This window comes from Psammomys obesus, unplaced genomic scaffold, assembly GCF_907164565.1.
Source record: "Psammomys obesus unplaced genomic scaffold, mPsaObe1.curated_primary_1811, whole genome shotgun sequence".
In the NCBI taxonomy this organism is placed as follows: Eukaryota; Metazoa; Chordata; class Mammalia; order Rodentia; family Muridae; genus Psammomys; species Psammomys obesus.
In genome coordinates this window covers 1311527-1336136 of record NW_026596353.1, presented here as the reverse complement: position 1 = coordinate 1336136, position 24610 = coordinate 1311527, and the positions used below count along the sequence as shown (strand labels likewise).

Below are 24610 nucleotides of genomic sequence, written 5' to 3'. Positions count from 1 at the left end.
AAATGTTCTTTTCAGTAAAATGCAGAGTCCTACAACTTTTCAGTACCACATAAGACACTTGAGTTTTTGTCTTAGATTTCCCATAGCTATGACATTCAGACGTGTCTGACTCAGGATAAACAAGCAGACACATATGTTCTGTTAACAACTGATTGTGAATTTTACTGTTTTGCCTTCAAATAAAGCCTTTTGTAAAAGATTTCCTCCAGCTGCGGGTAAGAGGTGTGCACTGGCGCAGGCTGCTCTGGGTAGATGCCAGCTGTGGCTCAGAAGACCTGTCTCAGCACCTGGCATGGAGTGTTCCCATGGGGTGGCTGGTCCCATCTTGAGTGATCAACATGGCACATACTGTCTGTCGCACCACCTCATGGCTCCATCCTGCTGTGACTGGCCTGTGGCAGCTCTACAGCTGTCCTCACTGTGTCCTCAGAGCAGCCACCTGGACAGATGGGGGCGTAGAGTCCATGTATTGGTTGTTATTGAGCAGGGATCAGCAGGGAAAGCCCCAGCCTTGACTTCCCCCCACATGGATGTCATTTATTCTGAGGTGGACAGGTGCCGAGGCAAACCTTACCTGCTGAGACTTTGAGCTCCTCCCTCACCTCCTGCAGGGCAGCCTCCATGGTCAGGGGTGCAGGCCTGTGGCACCTAATGTACTGTAGAACATAGGACTATAAGTAAAATGACAGGAAACTGGGGCTGGGCCTTAGACAGTCTGAGAGTCATGCTGCCCCAGGGTGCTACACTCAAGATGTCCTGGAGTGGAGAGCCAACAGTGGGTTCAGGTGATGTGGACAGTCTAAGATAAGGGGCTGGAGACACCGTATCAAACTTCTCACTGAACTGGGCATGACAGCGGCACACACTGAGGCTACACAGCAAGAATGTAAAGTTCTGGGTCAGGCTGGGCTACACAGCAAGACCCATCAAAAGTAATGTGGAACCTGCAAATGGGGCTGATGACCTGACCTAAATCCACAAGACTTAGGGAAGAAGAAACCCAAACCTGCCCGCGGTCCTCTGACTAGGTGAAACTGGAGCTTGGTAAGGTTATGCATGCTTCCATCACAGCACTCTGGGAGGGGGAGGGGCTGAGACCAGCTCAGGCTCCAAAAGTGAGGCCAAATTGGCTGAGAGCACCGGGGGCCCTTGCAAAGGACCTGGGTTTGGTTCTCAGGACCCACATGGCAGTTCACAAACTGCCTCTGTTCCAGCTCCAGAAGATCAAATGCCCTCTTCTGACATCAGGCACCAGGCACACACATATAAATGCAGCAAAACACATGCATAGAAAAAAAAACTGCCAGGCAGAGATGGCACATGAACAGAGGCAGAGAGGCAGGTGGATCTCTTGAGTTAAAGGCTAGCCTGGTCTATAGAGGGAGTTCCAGGCAGCCCACCGTATCTATAAACAAGCACTGAGGGTGTGCTCATGAACTAAGCCCAGGAGACAAGCTACAGCACTTCTGGGGTGAAAGGACACAGAACCTGTCCCCTGACATGGATGTCAGAAGTCCCTATAGAGACCCAGTCTGAAAGTCCAGGCCCACTGTCTGCTTCAGGTCATCTCTGATGTGACCACCCCTCCCCGAGCTGTGCACCAGTTACCTCTTTGGTTTCCTCCAACGTGTGGTAGTGAAAGGAGTCCCCATCCAGAGACTGCAGAAGGGACACATGCAGGTGGCGGCTGGCCTCGATGAACTGCTGCGTCAGGTTCAGTTGCTGCTTCAGCATGTCGTTCAGTGCCAACATGGCAGGGCTGTAGGCTGTCAGGGCTGCACCCACCCCATGTCACTCAGTTGCTCCCCAGTGCCACATGGGTCTTGCAGATGCCACCTGTACGACCCATGCCTCCTGGCCCCATGAGCCCAGACTCCTGCAGACTACTTTGTGGCCAGTCTGCCCCTAGCCATGAGGCTCTTCCTGTGACTGCATTCTATATTAACTACACACAACAATGACATACTAGCTTCACTAATAGATGAAAAAATCTTTCCTTAGCTGGCCATGGTGTCACATGCCTGCTACCCAAACAGAGGGGTGTGAGGTACTAAGACCGGGAGCTCTGAGCCAGCCTGGGCTGTGTGCTGAAACCTTACACCTGCTACCCCTACCCCACACGCAAAGACACAGTTTGGTTTGGTTTGGGTTTTGGTTTTGGTTTTGGTTCTAAGAACTAGGATTTCACTATAAACTACATTCAAGTGATCCTCCAACCTCAGCTATCCAAGTAGCTTTGATTACAGGCTTAGGATTGGCCAAGTGGGGAACAAAACTGGACATCGGCAAAATTACCCAATAGTGTCTTCTTGGTAGGGCCAGATTCGGCCCAGGGCTTCTCCTCCCAGCTGACCACCAGCCCTGAATTGCTTTCAGGCTGGTGGATTTGGTTAAACCTAGGTGTCCCTTTGCCAGAGACTGAAGGCGGTTCCAGCCACCCTTTGGGTCTACCGACTGCTGGCCCTCCCCAAGGACTCCTCAAAGCCACCCTTAAAGAACACTGCCCTGTGCCACAGGAATGGCCAGACACTGAAGGGGAGGAATGAGCCACCAGCTATCTTGTTACCTTCTATGGTGTCCGTGCTGACAATGTGACTGGCAATGGGAGCTGGGTCCACATAGGCGCCTCCAAGGGCAGGTCCAATGGCTGCCATGCCGCCAGCTGGCCAAAGACAAAGAGGGGCTTTTGAGTGTGCTATAAGGGCCTCTAGTCTACACACATGAAATGAACTAAGCTTAGGTCACCCATTCTTGCCTCCTGGATTGCTTACTGGTTTGTTGGAAATGGGTCTGGACGCCATAGTGCTCAGGTTCACTTTGAGTTCCTGGGCTCCAGAAATCTTGCCTGATCCTCTTGGCATCCAGGTTCACATGTGCACAAGCAGTTCTGTACTGTTTCCATGCATCCTTCCTGTGTGCGTGTGATGTGCATGTGTGTAGACTCAGGCTGATGTTAGGAACCCCCACATGCATACCCACTTTACTCTGGGGCCTCTGGCTCTGTGCTCCGGGGCCGGGAGGCCAGGTGAGCCAGCACAGGCACCTGGCATTTGCATGGGGTCTTGAGTTCCAAACTGTGGTCCTCAAACTTTCTTAAAATTACTTACTTAATTTTATTTTGTGTGAATTGATGTGAAGTTTTCAGACCCTCTGAAACTGGAGTTACAGACAGTTGTGAGCTGCCATGTAGGTGCTGGGACTTCAGCCTGGGTCCTCTGGTAGAGCAGACAGCTGCTCTTAACCACTGAGCCATCTTACTAGCCCCAGTCCTCCCTCACTCTTTCAAGGCAAGAGCCCAAGCACTGAGCTGTCTTCTCACTTCTCAAATTCAGGTTTTCCCCAAAGATGGGCTGGGGTATGGCTCAGCCCTCAGAGCCCGCGCACCTTGCACAAAGCCCTGAGTGAGTCCATCCCCTGTACCCTATGCACCATGAGTGGTGGCAAAGACCCATTATCCCAGCACTCAAGGAGGCTGAGGCTGGAGGATCGGTTCAAGGTCATCTTCAGCTACAGGTCCAATTTGAAGCCAGTGTAAACTACACAAGACCCGTGTCTCAAAAACAAACAAACAAAAACCCTAAAAGATGTGTGTGTGTGTGTGTGTGTGTGTATACAGAAAGTGGAGGTTTAACGCCGTTGAGAGACCTCATTTGGCCACCGATCTCCTGGAGATCAGATGAAGGGCCCCTGGCTGCAATAAGGTCAGGCTAGTGTACACTTAAACCACAAACTGAAAGCAAGCCATCAAGTGAGGACTGCAGGCCTCACCTCAGGGGAGGGGAAGGGGGAAAGGGAGAGGGCAGCAGCTAGCCAGGTAAGAAAAAGGCCCAGGGCAATGTTGAAAAGGACAGGAGGAGCCAGAGACCACATCTGGACAGTCCTGATGGGCATGGTGTTCTGAACTATCCTCAAACTTCACTGTCTTCCTAGGGTCTGAATGGCTCAACTGGTCTCAGTCTTTGGTTCTGAAACCTAAGTTTCGGATGTGGGGAGCCACTGGAAACACTCTAGCTGCTGCCCCTTGTCCCAGGAAGAGGAAATGGGGTGCCAATCCCTCCAAAGCCAGCTACTGCCAACAGCCCAGATGGGAGGAACACACTCCCAGGGCCGCCGCAGCACCACGCAGGCCTGCCAGGTTCCCAGGCCCCTCACTCACCCTGGCTCCACTGGCAGGCAAAGGCAGGGTCAAGCGTTTGCACAGCTGTCTCTTTCACAACTCTACTCACACTTCTGCCCCACTCTGTCCTCGAAGGAGATTGTCTGGAGAGATCTGTCTGTCTACTGGAAGAAAACTTCGACAAAGTGTCTAGCGTCCTGTCAAGAGATGCCTCTGAGGCCAAGGGACCAGAGGACTGCTCAAAATCCTCAGAATAAGCTGGACTGGCTGTGAGTGCACTGGGAGGAGTCTCCACAGAGCACGCGCTAGACACACTGTGAGACTGGACAGCTGGGGCAGAGCTGGCAACCGGGTGCTCCGAGACCTCACTCTCAGTGGCAAGGTCCTCTTCATCCTCAACCACGGTGGCTGTGCCCTGAAATGTAGAGGCCTTGCGCTGGGTAGCCCTCTGCACTTCCAGTTGAGAAGGTGACATAGGTGGGGAGCTTCTGCCTGGTACCCAATCCCTTCCAGAATCTTCCTCCTAAAAGGAGCAAGGGTGACAGAGCTGGAGGGGATTCTGGAGAACTGGAACAGAGCCCCATCAGCCAGGCCAGCAGCACACACCTGTGACTCCAGCACTCAAGGGGAGGGAACCACAAATTCTAGGCTAGCCTGTGCTACATAGCAATACCCTCTCTCAGAAACAAGAAGTAATCAGGCAGAGACCTTGATTACAGAGATTACAGAGTACAGACCTGTAATCTCAGAACTAAAGGTGCAGTGTCAAAAGATCAGGAGTTCAAGGCCAGCATCAGCTACACAGTGAACTGGAGGTCATCCTGGGCTACGTGAGACCCTTTTTCAGAAAAACAAAAGTAAAAATAAAGACAGTTGTGGTGTATCACGCTTGCAATCTCATCACTTGGAATGCAGAGGCAAGAGGACGCCGACTCTGAGGCCAGGCCAGGCTACAGAGTAACCCTGTCCCTGTCCCCCTCATCTTCTCAAAGAAAATATTTTAAAGCATCCTATCTGTGGGCTGGTACAATGGCTCAGAAGGTAAAGATACTCCATGCCAAGTGTAACAACCTGGATATCAGGTTGTTAATGAATTAATTAATTCATTAATTAATTAAAAAAGCAAAGAAAAATTCATAAAAAGTAAACCCGATGAAAAGCTGTGAAACCCACTCTCATGTACGAGAACGTGAGTCTGGAGAGGGGTGCATGTGCAGATGCCCCCAAAGCCCACAGCGGGGCTCACCGTCATCTGACACCCTCTCCTGTCCTTTATGGGCACTGCATGCATATGCATGTACCTCCAGAAACCCAGAATCAAAAACGTAAAAAATGCCCTACTCCTGCAAAAATGGCAGCTCCAGGCTGTCTGCGGGAGGCCAGTGTCTGGGAATGAAGGCCAGAGCTTTCTGCATGCTTAGATTCTGTTGCCCCATTGTGCTGAAGCCTGAACCAGAACCATGAAGCACTTCACACAAGGCTTCTTTCTCCTTCTGCAGGCTGAGGACGACACTCTGGGAGCAAGGCTCATCTAGAACTATGTACATCAGTATGGCTCAGACTCACAGCAGTCCTACTGCTGTAGCTTCCTTGCTGCAGGGATTACAGGCATGGCCAGCACATCTGAGGAACTTTGGGTTTCTTTTTTGGACAGTGTGGTGGTCTGAATAGAAAAGGTCCTCACAGACTCATATATTAAATGCTTAGGGAGTGTCACGATTTGAAAGAACCATTAGGATTAAGAGGTTTGGCCTTGTTGGAGGAGGTGTGTCACTGGGAATAGGCTGTGAGGTTTTTAAAGCCCATGCCAGGCCCAGAATCTCTCCCTTTCTGCCTATGGATCTGGATGTAGCTCTCTGCTACATCCAGTACCTGCCTGCCTGCTGCCATGATGATAATATAGACAAAGCCTGAAACTGTAAGCAAGCTCCCAGTTAAATGTTTTCTTTTATAAGAGTTGTCCTGGGAGCCAGGCGTGGTGGCGCACAGCTGTGATCCCAGCACTCTGAGGGCAGAGGCAGGAGGATTGCTGTGAGTTCAAGGACAGCCAGGATAGCCAAGGCCACACAGAGAAACCCTGTGTGCGGGGCGGGGGTGGGGGAGTTGCCATAGGCAACTCTTTTTTTCTCTGAGTTTGAGGCCAGCCTAGTCAACAAAGTGAGTTCCAGCACAGCCAGGAGCCAGGGCTACACAGAGAGACACTTCCTGGAAAAACAAAACAAAACAAACAAACAAACAAAAAGTTGTCATGGTCATCCTGTTCTCTCACAGCAGCAGAACCGTGACTGAGGCAGACTGGGTTTCATACTCCCATGCTGGTCTTGACTAGAATGTGCAAGAGTTAATCTTGATGGGATCCAGGATCACCATGGAAACATCACTGGGTTGTGTCTATGATGGGAAGGGGACCTGGCTGTGGGCAGAGTCCCAGACTGAATTAAAAGCAAAAAGGGAAGCCAGCATTGAACTGTAGATGTGACATGACCAGCTTCAGCCTCCTGCACTGGGCCTCAGCCTTCCTTAAAACCCTTAAGCTGCTGCTATTTGGTATTGATCACAGACACAATACCAGTAACAAAGACAGCCTTGAAATTCTGACCCTCCTGCCTCCAGCTCCACAGTGCAGGATTAACAGGTCTGAAACTACCATGCACAGCTGGGTGCTAAAAATTTTAAAGGTGTACCCTTGTGTGCCACCAAACACACACCTGAACAGGAAGATGTGCACAGAAGCCTGGGGCTGCATGTGGCTGGGGAATGCAGCTGCTCAGCCCTGGCTATGAGAGCTACTGTAAAAAGGGGTTTTGGCTAGGCATAGTGGTATACACCTTTAATCCCAGCACTCAGGAGGCAGAGGCAGGCAGCTCTGAGTTCAAGAACTGCCTGGTCTACAGAGTGAGTTCCAGGACAGCCAGGGCTACATGGAGAAACACTGTTTGGGGGGGTAGGGATGGGGATGGTTCTGATCACTTCTTTTTGTTTGTTTGTTTGTTTGTTTGTTTGAGACAGGGTTTCTCACTGTACCGTTGGCTGTCTTGGACTAACTTTGTAGACCAGGCTGGCCTTGAACACACAGAGATCCAACTGCCTCTGCCTCCCTGAGTGCTGGGATTACAGGCGTGCACCACTATGCCCAGCTTTGTTTTGTTTTCTTTACAGCCCACACCTCTGCCATCACTGAGGTGGTCACTTAGCTTGGCAGCCAGGTTATAGGTTAAACTTCCTCTCTCCTTATAAGGTCATGTCCAGCAAGCACCTGGAATTCCTCTTCATGCAAATAAGGCATTCCCAGCATCTAGGCCCCAGAATAATGATGTACACTCACCCCAAAAGCCTCCAGACTCACTCCCCAAAGGCTGTCTCACTGAAGCTGTCTCCCAAGAAGGCTGTTTTTCACATGCCACCTGAGGTCTCCATTCCCAAGCTGCTCCTGCCTTGCTCTCCCTCCCAAGATCTACCAGGATCCACCATTACAGGTGGGGAAGCAGACCAGGAATGGCATGTATATACATACAAGCACATGTAAGTTATTTTGTGTGTGTACATGCAAGTGAGTTCATGTGTGTTATTTAGTGTATATGCATGTGTGTATACAAGTGCATGTTTAGTATGTGTGTAAATGTAAGAACATGCGTGTTATATATTGTGTACATACAAATGAATGCATGTGTGTTATTATGTGTTATTCTGTGTGTGCACATGTGACAGCATGCATGCTGTTTAGTGTGTGTGTACAAGTAAGTACATGTAACAGAAGACAAAGCCAGGGGCCTTCTGTCTCTTCATCAGTGGGACCTATGGACTAGACTCAGTTGTCAGGCTAGAGGCAAACACCTGTGCCTGCTGGGCATCTTGACAGTCTGTGGTCCCTGTGGTCCCTTCTGGACTAAGTGTCTCTTTTCCTGTCCTCATCACCAGCTGCACACACCCTTTTTTTTTTTTAATTTTTATTTTACGTGCATTATTACAAAGGTGTCAGATCCCTTGGAAGTGGCATTACAGACAGTTATGAGCTGCTGTGTGGGTGCTGGGAATTGAACCCGGGTCCTTTGAAAGAGCAAACGGTGCTCTTAACCACTGAGCCATCTTTCCAGCCCCAGCTGCGGCACTCTTTTTTTTTTTTTTAATTGATTTATTTATTATTTACACAGTGTTCTGTCTGCATGTGTGCCTATACACCAGAAGAGGGCACCAGGTCTCATTATAGATGGTTATGAGCCACCATGTGGTTGCTGGGAATTGAACTCAGGACTTTTGGATCAGCAGCAAGCGATCTTAACCTCTGAGCCCTCTCTCCAGCCCCTGTGGCACTCTTAACATGTGACACATAACATTTTGGGGTTGGGGTGCCTGCAGGACACTGAGCACCCTCACTCCTACAGATGCTGGTTCCCTAATCTCAACAATCAACAGGCCTTAAATGCTGCCAATGTGCCCAGGAGAACAGGACTCCTGCCGCTGAGCCATATGGCCTAAAGAGAACATTCCAGCTACAAACTTGCTACACTTTTCAGTGGGCCCAGCACAGGCCACAACCTGGGTCTGTCCCCAACCCTGCACAGAGCATAAATAAGGGCTGCTGCAATAGTTCAGGTAATAAAGAAACCTGACAGCCCAAGTTTCATCCCAGGATACCCAGGTGATAAAGGGAACTTCATCTTCTGACAGAGTGTGAGCTGTGCTGAACAAACATGCATGCACACACACACAGAGTAAGTGTGTGGGACTCACGCCTGTTGTCCCAGCACTCGGGAGGCAGAGGCAGGCAGATCTCTGTGACATGGTCAATAGAGAATGTTCTGGCTGGTCAGGGCTATATAGTAAGACCCTATCTTAAATTAAAAAAAAAAAGGTAAACCAATACAATAAAATGACCATCATACTTACTTTCTTTTCCACATCTGATTTGTCTCCATCAGCCAGAACCAGATCATCAATGGACAAAATATTAATTCTAAAATCTGTAATTAAAAAGAAGTTCATTGTGGGCGAAATGGCTCAGTGAGGAAAGGTGCTTGCGGCCATCCCTGACAGCCTGAGGTCACTCTCTGGGACCCACAGTGGGCAGAAGGGGTGAGCTGACATGCTAGTTGCCCTTAACTCCCCAGGGTACTATGGAAATGGGCTCCCTCACATACACATACGATAATGAAAAAGAAGCCAGAGTCTGGAGATGGCTCAGAGGTTAAGAGCACGGCCTGCTGTGGCCCACAATTGTGTATACCGGGATCTGGTGTGTAGATAAACATGCAGACAATGTACACATATACAAAAAATACATAAATAAATACATTTTAAAAAGTAAGAAAAAGAGTCCAGGCATGGTGGTGCACACCTTTAATCCCAGCGCTCCAGAACCAGAGTGGTGGACCGCTCTGAGTTCTGACCAGCCCCGGCTGTGTAGAGAGACCTATCTCAGACAAAGAAAAGAACGGTGTGTACAGCAGCACTCGGCCCTCTGCCTAGTCCACAGATACTCAGGATGGTACTCAAGAGGGGGCCAGCGTGTGCCTGAGCGCTCGCCATTCTCAAGCTCTGGACGGCCCCACCTGGCAGAGGAGACCTGCCGCTCTAGGCCTGCCAGTCTCAGACCCTCCTGCTGCCATCCAGGGCTGTCTGGAGGGGGAAGAGGGTCTAGCCATCAGGAAGGAGGGCTGAAAGGGCTCTTGGGGGAAGAGCAGACAGACAGTGGGAGTGAAGGTACTGAATGACCAGAGCTAGTGCTGTGACCCTCTAGGGGCATTCGACGCCCATACGACTATGGCAGGAATGTGTCCTCAGGCAGCAAATGCTGGCACAGGAGTCCTAAGGCAGCTGGGAAATGACAGTCTAAGATGACGGTGCCGTGGGCTTCCATTGTCATGGGTAGGTTAGTGCCATCAGACGAGTTAACAAGTGAGGTCAGACCTGAGGTATGGTGGTACACACCTGTCATCCCAGCACTCAGGAGGGTCACGAGTTCCAGGCCAGTCTGAGCCAGGGAGGAAGGGAGGAAGGGAAGAGGCACCAGCTCAGGCATGAAACAATTTCCACACTGAGCTGAGAGCAAAGAAGCAGATAAGCCGCTCTCTCCAGGGAAGTAGGGTGCACAGAGAGCCTCTTGCTGTACAAGGTATGAGAACGAGAGTGGTGTGGAATGCTCAGCTCTGGTGCCATCCCTCTACAGCTTAGAGAACAGAGCAAGACAAGATGCGGCAGAAGGAAGTCTCAGCTAAAGGCCGGAGGCAGGCTGCAACACACCACTGCAGTCAGGAACTCAACAACTGCAGGTGCCTGCACCAGGTCTGCACAAGAGGAGACAGTCAGCAGGACAGGAGGAGGGGCAGGGCTTCCTCCCACCGCTGGACTGTTTCCTACAGACAAATGCAGGCAGCAAGAGGTCACTGTCTTTGACTGTGTGCCGATTGGTGACCCCATCAGACTCCAATGGAGAGACCCAATCCAGTGATCACAAAGGTAGCCCTGGTTGAGCTACATATGTCAAGAAACAAAACCAATAGGGCATGGGTCAGTGTAGATGGGTGTATGGGGCAGGGAAGCAAAGAATAGAGCCATCTATTAAAATATCAATTCTGTCCCTCAAGGTCACTCAACACAACTATTTCTTGCCCTTCCTCATCCCACCCAGTGGTAACGTAGCAAAATACCCCCACCATGCAACCACAGAGGTCCGAACCCCCCTGCCAGGTCAACCTCTGTTCTCTGAAGTGCTCACCCTAGGGGAGCTCCATGCTATCACACTCAGCTAGCATGCACAAGGCCCGGAGCTCAGTCCAGCACTGCCAAATTAACTGATTGAATAAGCCAAGGTGTTTTGAGGACAGGGTCACATGTAATGAAGGTAGGCATCAAACTTGGTAGGAAGAGGATGACCATGAAGCCCTGGTCCTCCTGCCTACACCTACCTCCCTGTCCCATGCCAGGATGACAGGTAGGCACCACTATACCCAACAACAGCCATAACTTTTTAGATTATTGTCTTTTTTACATTTATTTACATGTTTGTCTGCATGTATATACATCCACCACATGTGTCTAGAAAGCATCAGATCCCCAAGAACTGGAGTGACACAGAGTTGTTAGCTGCCATGTGGGTGCTAGGAACTGAACTTGGGTCTTCTGCAAGAACAGCCACTACTCTTAACCTTTGAGCCATCTCTCCAGCCAGCACCAGAACTTTTGGGTGTGTTTCCCATCCTTTGACCATGGCTTAGCTATGTGAAAAGAACAGACTCAGAACCAGGGCTGGTAGCAAATGCCTGTCTTCGTAACACTCAGAGGCAAGAGGACCTGCTACCACAATTGAAAAAAAAAAGGACTGTGTGTTATGGGAACCTCAGTCTCTGACTGAAGAAGATTTCGGATGGCTGGCAGCACACCTTGGACCTCTACCAGCGGGTAGGTCACCCGCTGCCCACAGCAGTGCTCTGGGCACGATGAAGGGAGCTTCCACCCCCACACCAGGGTGATAGGTTACCATGGAGGCTGTCATCAGCAGTTTCTGAGACTGGCTCCTCTGAAGTCCCTGTCTCCGTTCTGCTGGGGGACGAAGCCAGCTTGATGCACCCCATCTTTGAAGATGCTGATTTAGAAAGGTCATCTCTGATGGAAGGCGAGGATGTGAGGGAGGCTGTGTCCCCAGCATTGTGAATCCATGGGGAGTGAGTTCTTATGCCAACACTAGTCAACAACACGGGCTGAGTAGGCTGTAAGCTGGACTGGTACACACGGAGCTGAGATGGGACTCCCAGTGGAGCTGGCGTCTGATTCTACTTTTGTAAAAAGATCTGAAGTTACCAAACTTAAATGACATAAACTTTTCCCATTCCATGGAACCATTCATGGGGGTTGAGACTCAGCTGGTGCTATGGCTCAGGGAGAAAGGTGCTGCCAAGTCAGAGGTCCTGAGGACAATCCCTAGGACCCACATGGTGGAGGGAAGTGAACTGACCCTTACACGTTGTCTTCATACATTCACGTTCACATGTGTATACACACACACACAAATGCACGTATGCACACATGCGAATAAATAAATGATATATTTAAAAAAGGATGGTGGTGATACACAGCTTTAAGCCTTTAATTTCAGCACTGAGGGCAGAGGCAGGCAGATCTCTGTGAGTTCGAGGCCAGCCTGGGCTACACAGAGAAACCCTGTCCCGAAAAACAAACAAACAAACAAACAAAACAAAATTGGAAGAGGCAATGACTCAGTACAGTGCCTGTGGTGGAAAAACAGAGGCATGAATTTGAGCCCTAATGTGGGTATGGAGGTGTACACTTCTCATTCCAGGGCCAGTCAATCCAGCCAACAGGATCTATCTCAAGAGGAAAGTGGACAGTGGCTGAGGATGAAAGGTTGACCTCTGGTTTTCACACATCTGCACACTCGTGTCACACCCACACACTTCTCTCTCATCAACCATTTCTGGAAGTCAGATAATGATGGGGTTGGGCATGATACAGGCTGAGGCAGGAGGATCTCAGGCTGAGCCAGGCTGGCCACACAATAAGACTGTATCAAAAAACAAACGGGAAAAAATGGTTCTCTAAATGCACTGTGGGTTCCAGACCAGCCTGAGCTACACAGCAATAGCAGGGGCCAGGGGTACACAGCAAGATGGCCTCATCCCAAGCAACAAAACATGCAGGGGGTCCTGGTGGCTCAATGACTAACAGTGCTCCCCACTTTTGCAGAAGACCATGGCTCTTACCAGCGCCCACATGACACTCCAAACTGCCTGGAAATCCAGCTCTAGGGGATAGGAGACCTTTTTCTGGACCCCATGGGCACTGCACATAGGTATGTAAATGAAAATTAAAACAAATCTTTTTTTTTTTTTAAGGAGAGGTGGGAGAGATGATGGCTCAGTGGTTAAGAGCACTGTCTCCTCTTCCAGAGGATCAGTGCCCACATGGAGATCTGATGCCCTTTTTTTGCCTCCATGGGCAACTGCATGCATGTGGTACACAGACATATATGCAGGTAAAACATCCATGAACCCAAACTTAAAACAAATAAACTAACAAATATAAAAACCCATGCAGGGCTAGGCCGACGGCTCACCAGAGAAGCGCTGACTACACTATTATGAGGACTAGAGTTCAGACCCCTAGCCCCAGGGCTCAGGAGCCCAGCCAGGAGAGGTGACGGGGGAGGCTGCTGAGCTGTTGAGAGGGCAAAGGGAACAGACTACAAGATAGGTCTGCACCACGCTTGCTCCAGTCCAGGAACTTGGAACCTGTGGAAATTGTTGCACAAAAGAGGGAATAAATCAGATAATATGGAGGGAAGCAGGGTCTGCTGCCCAGCTCAGTGCTCAGAAGAAAGCCAAGAGCTCAACCTATCAGTGGCCTTGAGGCTGCGATGCTCTAGTGAGTCCTGGTAGGACGAGATCCTTGTAAAGAGGCTTTGGCATGAACAAGTGACTTAGAGCAACATATGACCCTGTTCTGTCAAGTGATGAAACACAGATGAAAAGAAAGCCAAACAAGAGAGCTCTCTCTGACAAACAAATGTGTGTAGATTTACACCGAGGCAGAGTCCTTAGGAAAACAGTGCATGGGAGACCATGACAGTGAAGCCTTAGGAAGCCTGCAGGCCTGGCCAACCCATCACCAGCAGGGGCTGATAGAGAAAACAGAAAGCCACAGGAATACTGCTGCACCTCCCCCCACTTCCTGTCCCACCCCCACACCTAATCCCTGCTGAGAAGAAAGGCAGTCTCCAGGGTTAGGAACCTCCCAGGCCCTTCCCTAAATGGAGTGGCCAGGGAACCTGTCCGTGTTGAAGGTCCCATGATGAATTGTGGATTTACTGGCCCACCACACCTTTAAGCCCAACACTCAAGAGGCAGAGGCTGATGGATCTCTGAGTTCAAGGCCAGCCTGGTCTACAGAGTGAGTTCCAGGACAGCCAGGACTACACAGAGAAACCCTGTCTTGAGAAAACGAATATTTGGAAGAAATGTTTGGGAGAAAAAAAAATATTTGCTGCTCTTGCAGAGGTCCACATTCAGTTCCCAGCATCCAAGAGTTGTCTCAAAACCATCCACAACTCCAGTCCCAGAGGATCAGACAGCTTCTTCTGACCTCCGTGGGCACCAGGCCCACATGTGGTACACATACATGTATGTAAGCAAACACTTTATACATAAAATAAATTTTTTGGTTTTTTTTTTTTTTTTTTTTTTTTTTTTTTTTGAAATAGGGTTTCTCTGTGTAGCCTTGGTTGTCCTGGACTCACTTTGTAAACCAGGCTGGCTTTGAACTCAGAGATCCACCTGCCTCTCTGCCTTCCAGAGTGCTGGGATTACAGGCGTGGGCCACAGCTGCTCGGCTTAAAATAATTTTCTTTTTAAAGATTTATTTATTTATTGTATGTATATGAACACTTTTGTTTTTTCATGCATACCAGAAGAGGGAATCAGATTCTATTATAGATGTTTGTGAGCCATCATGTGGTTGCTGGGAATTGAACTCAGGACCTCGGAAAGAGCACTCAGTGCTCTTAACCACTGAGTCATCTCTCCAGCCCAAAATAATTTTCTTAATTAAAAAAAAAAAAAAATCCCTGGGATTCTGTAGACGGTAGAGGTTCTAAGGCGTGTCAGAGGCCATACATAAACATCCATAGACATAAGTAAGCACAGGTTAGTACCAGGCATGGTGGCGCTTTCCTTTAATCCCAGCACTTGGGAGACAGAGACAGGTGGGTCTCTGTAAGTTCAAGGCCAGCTTGGTCCATATAGGGGATTCTAGGACAACAAGGGCTACACAAAGACCCTGTTTCAAACAAAGAAAACAAACACCAAGTTCAAGTTAAAGGGATTAAGCATGACCAAGGAGAGGGCAGCTGTCTCCCGTGTTACCATGGACAGTTCTCTCCTGTGTGAACATTCTTCACCTAGCCTAGGAGGCCAGGGCAGGCATAGCCAAGGAGGAAGTCATGCATACCCTGCCATGCTGGCCCCATCTATAGGCAGCCCCACCAAGTTCATGGAGTGTATGTGCATGTGAGCAAAACAATGGCAGCCTTTCAAACCCCAGGAGAAGGCGGCAGGTAATAAAAACAATGGCTAGAACTCTCCTGCGCTGTTGTAAAGGTCTAAGTGTCTCTTCAGTGTCTCTCTAAGTGGCAAGCATCTGTAGTCACTTAGAACAGATGCCAGGCTCTTCCAATGTGCCTCATCACGATTATGTATACACTTCTGCTGCTGTCCTCTGTAAATACAAAGAACAGAACACTAACACATGTGTTCTTCACATTCAGGACTATGATGAGACAGGCTGGAGAGTGCCAGAAGGAGGGCAGAACCCAACACAGTTATGAACCCTAGGAGACAGGCTGATAGCCACAAGGTGACTAAGGAAACATTCTGCAACAGCCTGAGCCTGCTGCATGTAAGACAGGGTGACAAAGGGGTTTTGTGAGAAGGGAACAAGTGCTCCCAGGAACAATAAGGTTGTGAAAATCCCCAGTACTGGGGCAGGTGACAACTGCCATAGCAGTTAGCAACACTGCAAGACCTTTGCTTTGCTTGCAGGGCTGAGCCAACAGTGTGGCTGCCCAGGTGCACGCCTGTAATTCCAGTGCTCCAAAGGCAGAGGCAGACAGATCTTTGTGAATTTGAGGCCGGCCGACCTGGTCTACACTGCTAATTCCAGGACAGCCAGGGCTGCATAGAGACCCTGTCTCAACAAAACAAAACAAAAAGTTTCTCCTCCACGTGGTCTCACGCCAGAAGTTGGTACTCAGGGTGCTGGGGAGAGGCATGACCCAAGGAAGGTCCTAGTCAGCTGTGGGTCCTACACGCTATGATGTCAGTCCCAGGCAGTGGCCATGGTGATGTACACCTTTGGTCCCAGGAGGCAGAGGCAGGTGGATCTCTGTGAATTGGAGGCCAGCCTAAGTTCCAGGACAGCCATGGCTACACAGAGAGACCCTGTCTGGGGGTGGGAGGAAGGCCAGCTATTAAAACAGTGGCACAAGTGGTTGGAAGTGAACTCTGAACTGACATAATACCTCGGGGTCAGGAGAGTCAGGCTTGAGTAAAATAACAACTGTAGCTCTGGTAAACAATGAGGCCAAATGGCCAAAGTGCTGCCTGGCATGTGTATTCACAACCATGAGCTGTTACCTGTACTGGGATGGGCTCCGGTCATCAGCTGTCCTTCAGTCGTCACTACCCCTGTAAGTAACCCCAATAAACTCATTGTTTCTACAAGTTGGACTTATGTCCTGTTTGTGCTTTCATTTGTCAGTGGTTCCCTATCTGAGGTGAGGAGATGTCTATTCACATCTCCCTGGCAATGGTGTCACACAATAGCTTGCTCCCACAGGCTCAACCAGCTTTCCCTCACAGCCACAGACCACATGTGCACCACCAGTTCACAGTAGGCTAAGCCTCCACATCAGTAAAGACCATTCTTCAAAACATGGCAGTAGGCCAGTCTGATGTGGGCAATCCAACAACTGAGATTTCTTTTTTTCCCAGGTGGCTCCTAGTTGTGTCAAGCTGACAAAGTACTCAGGACAGCTGGGCAGTGGCAGCACACACCTTTAATCCCAGCATTCATAAGGCAGAAGTAGGTGAATCTCTGAATTCAAAGCCAGCCTGGTCTCAGAATGAGTTCCAGGAAAGCTGGGGCCACGCAGAGAAACCAAGTCTTGAAAAAAACAAAAACCAAACCAATCGAACAAACAATCCCCCAAAAACAAACAAACACCAAACAAAGCTGTGCATGTTGGTACGAGCCTGTAATCTCAGCACTTGGGGAGGCAGAGGCAGGAGCTCCTTGAGTTCAAGGCTAGCTTGGTCTATAAAGCGAGTCTAGGACAACAAAGGCTACAGAAAGAAACTGTGTCTTGAAAAACAAAAACAAGGGGGCTGGAGAGATGGCTCAGAGGTTAAGAGCACTGACTGTACTTTCTAAGGGTCCTAAGTTCAATTCCCAGCAAGCCACTCATATGGCTCAAACCATAATGAGAACTAGTGCCCTGTTCTGGCATGTAGGGACACATCCAGTCAGAAGACTGTATAAATAAATAAATAAATAGATAGGTAGATAAACTTTTACAAAGGAAAGAAAACAGACAGACAAACAAGAACGCCTTACCGAGAACAGCTCTCCATGGCCACTCCTGCTGGGGAGCTCGCTACTTTTATTTGTTTCTTTTTCTCCAGAAGATTCCATCAAGCTTCCAAGCAGCATTTTCATTTCTTCCTCATCACTGTCGGGGACATCACACTTTCTGGCAGGTTCTTTCTGTCTAGGCAGCTGAACTTGCTTCCCTTCCCCCACGGCTGGCCTCAGGGACCTAGTTTCAGTGGGCAGCTCCTTCTTCTTCAGAAACCTGCTACCTTTCCCACTTTGCCCATTGCTCTTTGCTACAGAGGTTTTACATATTTGTTTCTGGAAAGTTTTGTGTGGATACTGGGAAGATACAGAAGATGCTGCAGATGTCTTCTTAGGAAGACTCTTCTCACTGCTCAGAGAGTCAAATTCTGTGTCAGTCAAAGCCGAGGATGCCTGCTTCCGCCTCAGGATCTTGGTTTCAATCTGGGCCAGTTTCCTAAGGGCCTCATTGGCTCTGGTCTTAGAGAAGATGGTGGGGGGCCTGAGGTCCAGCCTGGGACCCCTCCCTGGCATGGTCTCCTCTTTGGGCATCAAGTATTTCTCATCCATCATTTGGTTTCTCTTTAGGACTCTGCTCTGCCCAGGTGCCTGCTGGCCAAGACTTCGGGCTTGTAAGTTTAGGATCTCTTCCATCCTTGAGCTTTCTAAGAACATATCATTGAAGTCAAAAGCACCACGTGGAGGGCCAATGGCCCTTCTTGTAGAAGCCATTCTAGGAAAACAAAAATCATGTTTTTTAGTTTTTAAAAGTGATTTAATGGAAAAAAAAAAAAAAACCTCTTTTCTCTTTCTTTCTTTCTTTCTTTCTTTCTTTCTTTCTTTCTTTCTTTCGAGTAGCCCTGGCTGTCCTGGATTTACTCTATAGATGAGCCCGGCCACCTCTGAGCAATCCTGCCTGCCTCTGCCTCTCTGAGTGTTGGTATTACAGACATGTGCCACCATGCCATTATGTTGTTTCAAGACAGGGTTACCCTATGTAGCTTTGGCTGTCCTGGAACTCACTCTGTAGGCCACGCTGTCCTTTGCCTCCCAAGGGCTGGGATCAAAGGTGTATGCCAACACCACCCAGCTAAAAGTATTTATTTTAGTCAACTTTGGTACCACATACCATAAATCTCAGTGTTTAGGAGACAAGGCAAGCTGATCTTTATAGGCTCAAGGCCAGCCTGGGCAGTGAAACCTTTCCTTTCCCCACTGCTGGCTTCCAAGGACCTAGCTTTAACAGAAACCTCTTCTTCGGAAACCTGCACATTTCCAACTTTGCCCATTACTCTTTGCCAGCCAGGAAAGGTCTGACCAGCCAACCAATGGCTATGTAAGTAGACCCTGTCTCTAAAAACAAACACATACACTAATCTCAGTTGTTGTCAATATTTTGTGTGATAATAATTCATAAGCAATTTCCTCAATCTATCATTTATTTCCTTGGCTCATTCTAATGCAGATACTTTAGAAAAAAATGTTTAAGGAAACACAAAGAATTCTGCCATGCTGGGGTTTACAGACTGCTCCAGAAAAAATACAAAGAGATTCACTTAGCCATTTCAGTTATAAAATAAGTCAACAAAAAACTCGACCACAAAAGGTACAGGAACCAACTGCAAACTCTTAATGATTAAAAAAAATAATAATAATGGGAGAAATTAACTGGCTGAGGCCTACGGTTGGATTACGTACTTATGAGTTAAGTAATTTGTTTCAAACATTACAAGGAGATTCAGATTTAAACAGTCCAAGATTTCTAAGAGCTGAAGCAGAAAAAGAGTTAATTCTGGTAGAACAAAGACTGCAAGATGCATATGTGGATTGAATTGATCCTAAACTTGACTGTGTTTTGGTCATTTTACCTTCAATTCATTCTCCTACTGGACTCGTTATACAAAGGGAAGATAGTATTATGGAATGAGCACATAAAGTAGAAAATTAAAGATGTACCTAGAAAAGATTTCTGAATTAGTTATAAAAGGTTAAAGAAGACTACATCAATTGTCAGGAATGGACCTGGCTGCAATTATAGTGCCTCTTACTAATACTGAGATTATGTCATTGTGGGTAATCAATGAAGACTGGCAAAGAGCTTGTAGTAACTACTTGGGAGAAATTAATAACAAATATTCCTAAAGCAAATATATACAATTTATAAAAAGAACTAGTTGGATTCTTACACTATTGTAAAGGGAACACCAATCCCAGAGGCACCAACATTCTATACCAATGCAAACAAGGTGGGACTGGCAGGTTATAAATCAGACAAAATAAGCAAGGTGATTAAAAGCCCACATTCTTCAGTTCAGAAATCAGAATTATATGCGATCCTTATGGTATTATTAGATTTTCCTGAAACTCTTAGTATAATTACTCACTCTCAATATGCAGAAAGAGTTGTTTTTTATACAGAAACCTGCTGAAGTGATTTCTGATAACTCAGAATTGACTTTGTTATTTATGCAATTGCAACAGGCCATCAGAAGTAGAAACTATCTATTATTATATATTACTCATATTCAATCTCATACAGGTTTGCCAGGTCTATTGGCATGAGGAAATGAACCAATTATAACCAATGAACACATAATAGGAAATGTGTTAGAAGCCTTGAATTTCATTAAAAACACCACGTTAACAATAAAGTTTAAAGAAAAATGTTTCTATCACTTGGCAACAAGCCAAAGGGGGAGGAGAGGAAGGTGTTCTCAGTATGTGTTCTCAGTATAACCAACCCAACTCCACTACCAGCTGGGAGGAAGCCTAGGGTACCTAAGGAAACGAAACCCGGCAGATGGGTCTGTTTCATTTTGCAGAATTTGGAAAGCAGTATGCACAGCACACCATAGGTCCATATTCAGGTTCCAATGGGCAACTGCTTTAAGTTTTGAAAAGGCTGATTCTGTAATTACACATTGTTGGAAAGAATGGCAATTATGCAGCTACCTGCACAAATTAGGATTGATAATGCCCCTGTGTATGTGTCCAGTAAGGTGAAGCAATTCTTTGCATATTATAAAATAAGGCACATTACTGATTTTATACACACACACACACACACACATACACCACACAGTCACACAGGCACACAGGGCAGGCAGTTGCAGAAAGAGCCTTTCAGACTTGAAAAGAGATGCTCATTAAACAAAAAGGGAGAGTAAAGACCCCAAGGGACAGGCTAAATAATGCTTTGTTAACTCTAAATTTTCTTAATGCTGGTGAAAAGGGAACAACAGCAGCTGAGAGGCACTGGGTTAAAGAAAAAAATGTAGAACTAGAACACGCATTTATTATAAGGACATGTGACAGCAGAATGGAAACCTGAAATGGTTTTGAGGTGGGGGTGTGGTTATGTATCTACAGGGAGTGAAAAAATATGGTTACCAACAAAACTTATAAAGATTAGATTTGACCAGGGAAACTAGCTGAGACATGAATGTATTTGCATGATAAATGAATCTTATTGGCTACCTGATCTTCATGATGCAGAAAGGGACTTATAATATTACCTTTAAAATTTGTTTATTTTCAGAGCAAAAGACCAAACAAAGATAATGCAAGTAGCCTAGGTGATTTCAGCCTTCCAGAGTAACTCAGTTACTGTTTCTTCAAGAATCTATACCCAGGGCCTGGAGAGATGGCTCAGAGATTAAGAGCACTCGTTGCTCTTCCAGAGGTCCTCAGTTCAATTCCCAGCAACCACATGGTGGCCCACAACCATCTATACTGCGATCTGGTGCCCTCTTCTGGCTTGTAGGCATACATGTAGACAGAACACTGTTTATATAAATAAATCTTAAAAAAAAAAAAAAAAAAGATTCTACACCCAGGTCAGGTTCAAAAGGACTAGCCCAAATGATCAACTTCACAGAGACTAGACAGAAAACAGAGAGACTGGACAAAATAACTCAAGAGACTGAACAAAAACCAGAGACTAGACAGAAAAAACACATCAGTGCTTGGCCAATATCCTAACTTTTTAAAAATGGTACCAAAAAAGATGTTTTCCCCCGGGACAATAACAACAACAAAATTTAAGAACGTGACACCCCCATTTTCCAAGAGATGGGGTGGGGTGTTGTTAGTTGGTAGGTTGGTTGGTTGGTCATGGTAAGGGGAAAAAAAGTAAAGGTTAAAAAATCAGGGATCTCTTTTCATTTCCCCCTCTATTTTTTTCTTTCTTAGCCAGTATTAGGGAAAAGAAAAAGAAAAATGAAAAAAAAAAAAAAAGAGGGAGAGGGATATAAGACTACAGAATAAAAGGCAGATTACGGAATCTACCAGGGTCAAATATTATGTATTGGTATGGATTATTGTATACTGACAGAAATTTAAGGATATTTTATTCAACTTTTGCTTAATGTATTGTACATATGCAGCTCATTTGAAACTGTGGTGTTGTAAAACTCTAGTCTTATGAAAACTATTGCAAACTGTTCAGGATGATTGGAAATGCAATTTAGTAGTTAGCAACCTATAAATAATCTAACTTGTAGTTTTGTTACACACTAGTTTAGTTAATTACAGAAATAAGCTTTATTTAGTCTCCTGTATATGTTTTCAAGGTTAAGTAGATAGCACACAGCTAGACACAAGCAATGTTGCTCCTTAGTCAGATGGACAGATAGGATTATGCACTATTTAACAGTAGATAAGTAGGTGGTCTTCAAATACTTCAGAGATCTATAGAATATTTTAATAATATAAGGCTTTTCTGAAAAAGAGACACATCTTCTCCTAGAAGTACTTCTAATATACTTCCAAGAAGATGATGGGCATCAAAGAAACACATGGCAGGATAGCCACTGGAGAAAAAACTGTCCTTCAACTGCTGATAGCAGGGTGTCTGAGCAAACTATGAACAAACTGACACTAGAAAATGAACTATCTAATTTTGCAGAGACTAAGTGGTCAGTCCTTCAAAATTCCTGTTTCACATCACAGGAAAACCTGATACTCTGGGCCAGTAGGCTGAAGACTTGGATGCCCAAACGACACAGAGAAACCTCTGCTGACTGTCCAGACAGTCAACTGTCTCATTTCTATAGTTCTGGAAGCTGTTTGTTCTATGCTTCCTATATGGTTAGGTATTATTTTTTTCCTTCTAGCGTCTCTGATGAGCTTGAAGACTAGACAGTCACAGTTTTACTATAACCAAGTTTAAGGTCTAGATGTTTTCAAGTTGATAGAAGAAAATGGTTTAGGTACAGAACTTAGGACTCAACAGGATAGGATGGAAAATGGAGTATTTTTTTCCCCAAGATTGCCAAATACAAATGGACTGGAAATTGTGAATGTGATCTTACCTGATAATTCTCCTAATTCTTATTGTACATAGTTTATTGATGTTAGGGGAAAGCCAACTTTTTTTTTTGAAACAGAAAGGGGGAAATGTTGTTGACGTTTTGGTTTATGATAGGTAAACATGTTTTTGTTAAAATTCCAAATAGGGGGGTTTTAGTTTGTCCACACCTATTAAGTGTCTTGTGTGGAACGTGGCTTTCCCCAGGTGGAATCAGTTGAATTCTGAGGATTTTGAGAGGTTATAAATATGACAGCCCATATGAAGAAGGCACAGCTGCTGGTTCGACCTGCTGCTGCGTTTGCTGTTTGCTGATTTGCTGGTTACCTGGACTTCTGGTCGACTGATATTGGTCACCCTACCCAAAGGGAAGTAGCAGAGAGAACTCCACCCCCCTGTCCCCACTAACCTTCTTTCCCTCCTATCTGGTGTTGGGGGATTGGAAGGGAGGTAGGAACATTTAATAACCCTAAATAAAGTAGGTTTGTTAATTATTTAGACCAACACTCAGCATTCAGGATGCAAAGGCAGGCAGATCTCTGAGTTTGAGTCTAGTCTGATCTATAGAGTGAGTTGTGAGTTCTAGGACAGCCAGGCCTACATACAGAAACCTTGTCTTGAAAAACTGAAACAACAAAGCCAAAAACAATTTTATGGAGATATGTTTGTGTGCTTGAGTGTATGTATATGAACCTCATGCATGCAGGAGCCCTCTGAGGTCAGAAGATGTGGGATCCTTGCACCTGGAGTTAGACAGCTGTGAGTGGCACGTGGGTGCTGGGAGTGAAACCCAGGTCCTTTGCAAGAGCAAACAGTAGTCTTAACTGTGGACCCATTCTCCAGCCACTCTTTTCTAAAGGTTTTTTTTAAACACTTGATTGCATTCTACTTATGGTGTGTATTTTTCTATGTGATACATTTGTGTGTGTGTGTGCATATATGTTTGTATGTGTGGAGGTCAGAAAACAAACAGCAGATCTTTACCATGTGTGTTCCTGGAACTGAGCTTGCACTGTTTCCAATACTCCATCTGGCTGGCCCAACACGGCTTCTTTCCAACAGCCCCTTATCTTACTCTCCTGCATTCAAAATCTCCCATGTGACAGAAAAATCACACTGCCTGCTAGAGTTTGAACAAGGTTGGTCTCCACACACAATAAAGGAAAGAAAGAGATACAGGGCAATAGACCTAGAGTTACTATCTAAGCAGCAATTCAACTCCAAAGGGGCACAAGAGAAACAGAAATGTATGCATATGTTCATAGATCATTCACAAAATACAAAACCCACAAACCCAGATGCCTACGAATTACTGAGTGAACCAGGGAAGTGAGATCCATGCAGAGGGTAGAATATTACTCTACTTTTAAAACACGGACAGGAAAGGTACTGGCTTGGTAGACCCTTGCCCTCAACGACCTGAGTTTATTCCCAGAACCCACAATGTGGAAAGTGAGAACTGAGTCCTGCAATTTGTCCTCTGACCACATATAAATAAATAAATGTAAAACCTTTTATTATATGTACTGTTTAAAAAGTTTTAAATAAGGCCTAGCATGGTGGCCCATGCCTTTAATCCCAGCACTCAGGAGGCAGAGGCAGGCCTGGTCTACAAAAAATTCCAGGACGACCAGGGCTGCACAGAGAAACCATGTCTTGAAAAAAAGAAAAAAAAAAAAACAAAAACTTTTTTCTTTTTTTATATTCATGATCCTTACGGTGCATGACTGCAATCTCAAGCACTTGGGAAGTGTTGCTGGAGATCAGGAGTTGATGGCTAGTCTCTACAACAGAGGGAGCTCCAGGCCAGCCAGGGCTATCTGAGATGCAGTCCCAAACAATTAACAAAACACACAAAGGAACTAAGCATTCTACACTACCGCCACTCAGTTTCCTCCCCTTTGTGAAAAAGCCCTACAGGATCACGTTCCAATGTCCTCCAGATGGGGAAACCGAGGCGCACAAATGCAGTCCACCTTCCCGCAAATCCCTCCCGAACCCAGGTGCTCACTGTGAGGTCACCTGAGTAGCTGCGTTGGCCTCTTCCCGCCTGGTTTCGGCTT

General features: G+C 46.7%; 1 protein-coding gene across 2 annotated transcripts; it reads right to left on the bottom strand.

The window, feature by feature from the left end:
- Positions 1 to 136: 136 nt before the first annotated feature.
- CUNH19orf44 (chromosome unknown C19orf44 homolog) lies at positions 137 to 24610 on the bottom strand. 2 transcript variants are annotated; one of them, XM_055597269.1, is made up of 9 exons: positions 24570 to 24610; positions 17240 to 17972; positions 11595 to 11886; positions 9005 to 9078; positions 4157 to 4640; positions 2567 to 2662; positions 1609 to 1775; positions 575 to 656; positions 137 to 439 (listed from the first exon to the last, which is right to left on the bottom strand). In XM_055597269.1, exons 2-9 carry the CDS (start codon positions 17969 to 17971, stop codon positions 366 to 368), a joined length of 2001 nt encoding a protein of 666 aa, XP_055453244.1. In that variant the 5' UTR covers position 17972; positions 24570 to 24610; the 3' UTR covers positions 137 to 365. The 2 variants fall into 2 exon arrangements, with proteins under 2 accessions (XP_055453244.1, XP_055453245.1); XM_055597270.1 differs by lacking the exons at positions 9005 to 9078; positions 11595 to 11886.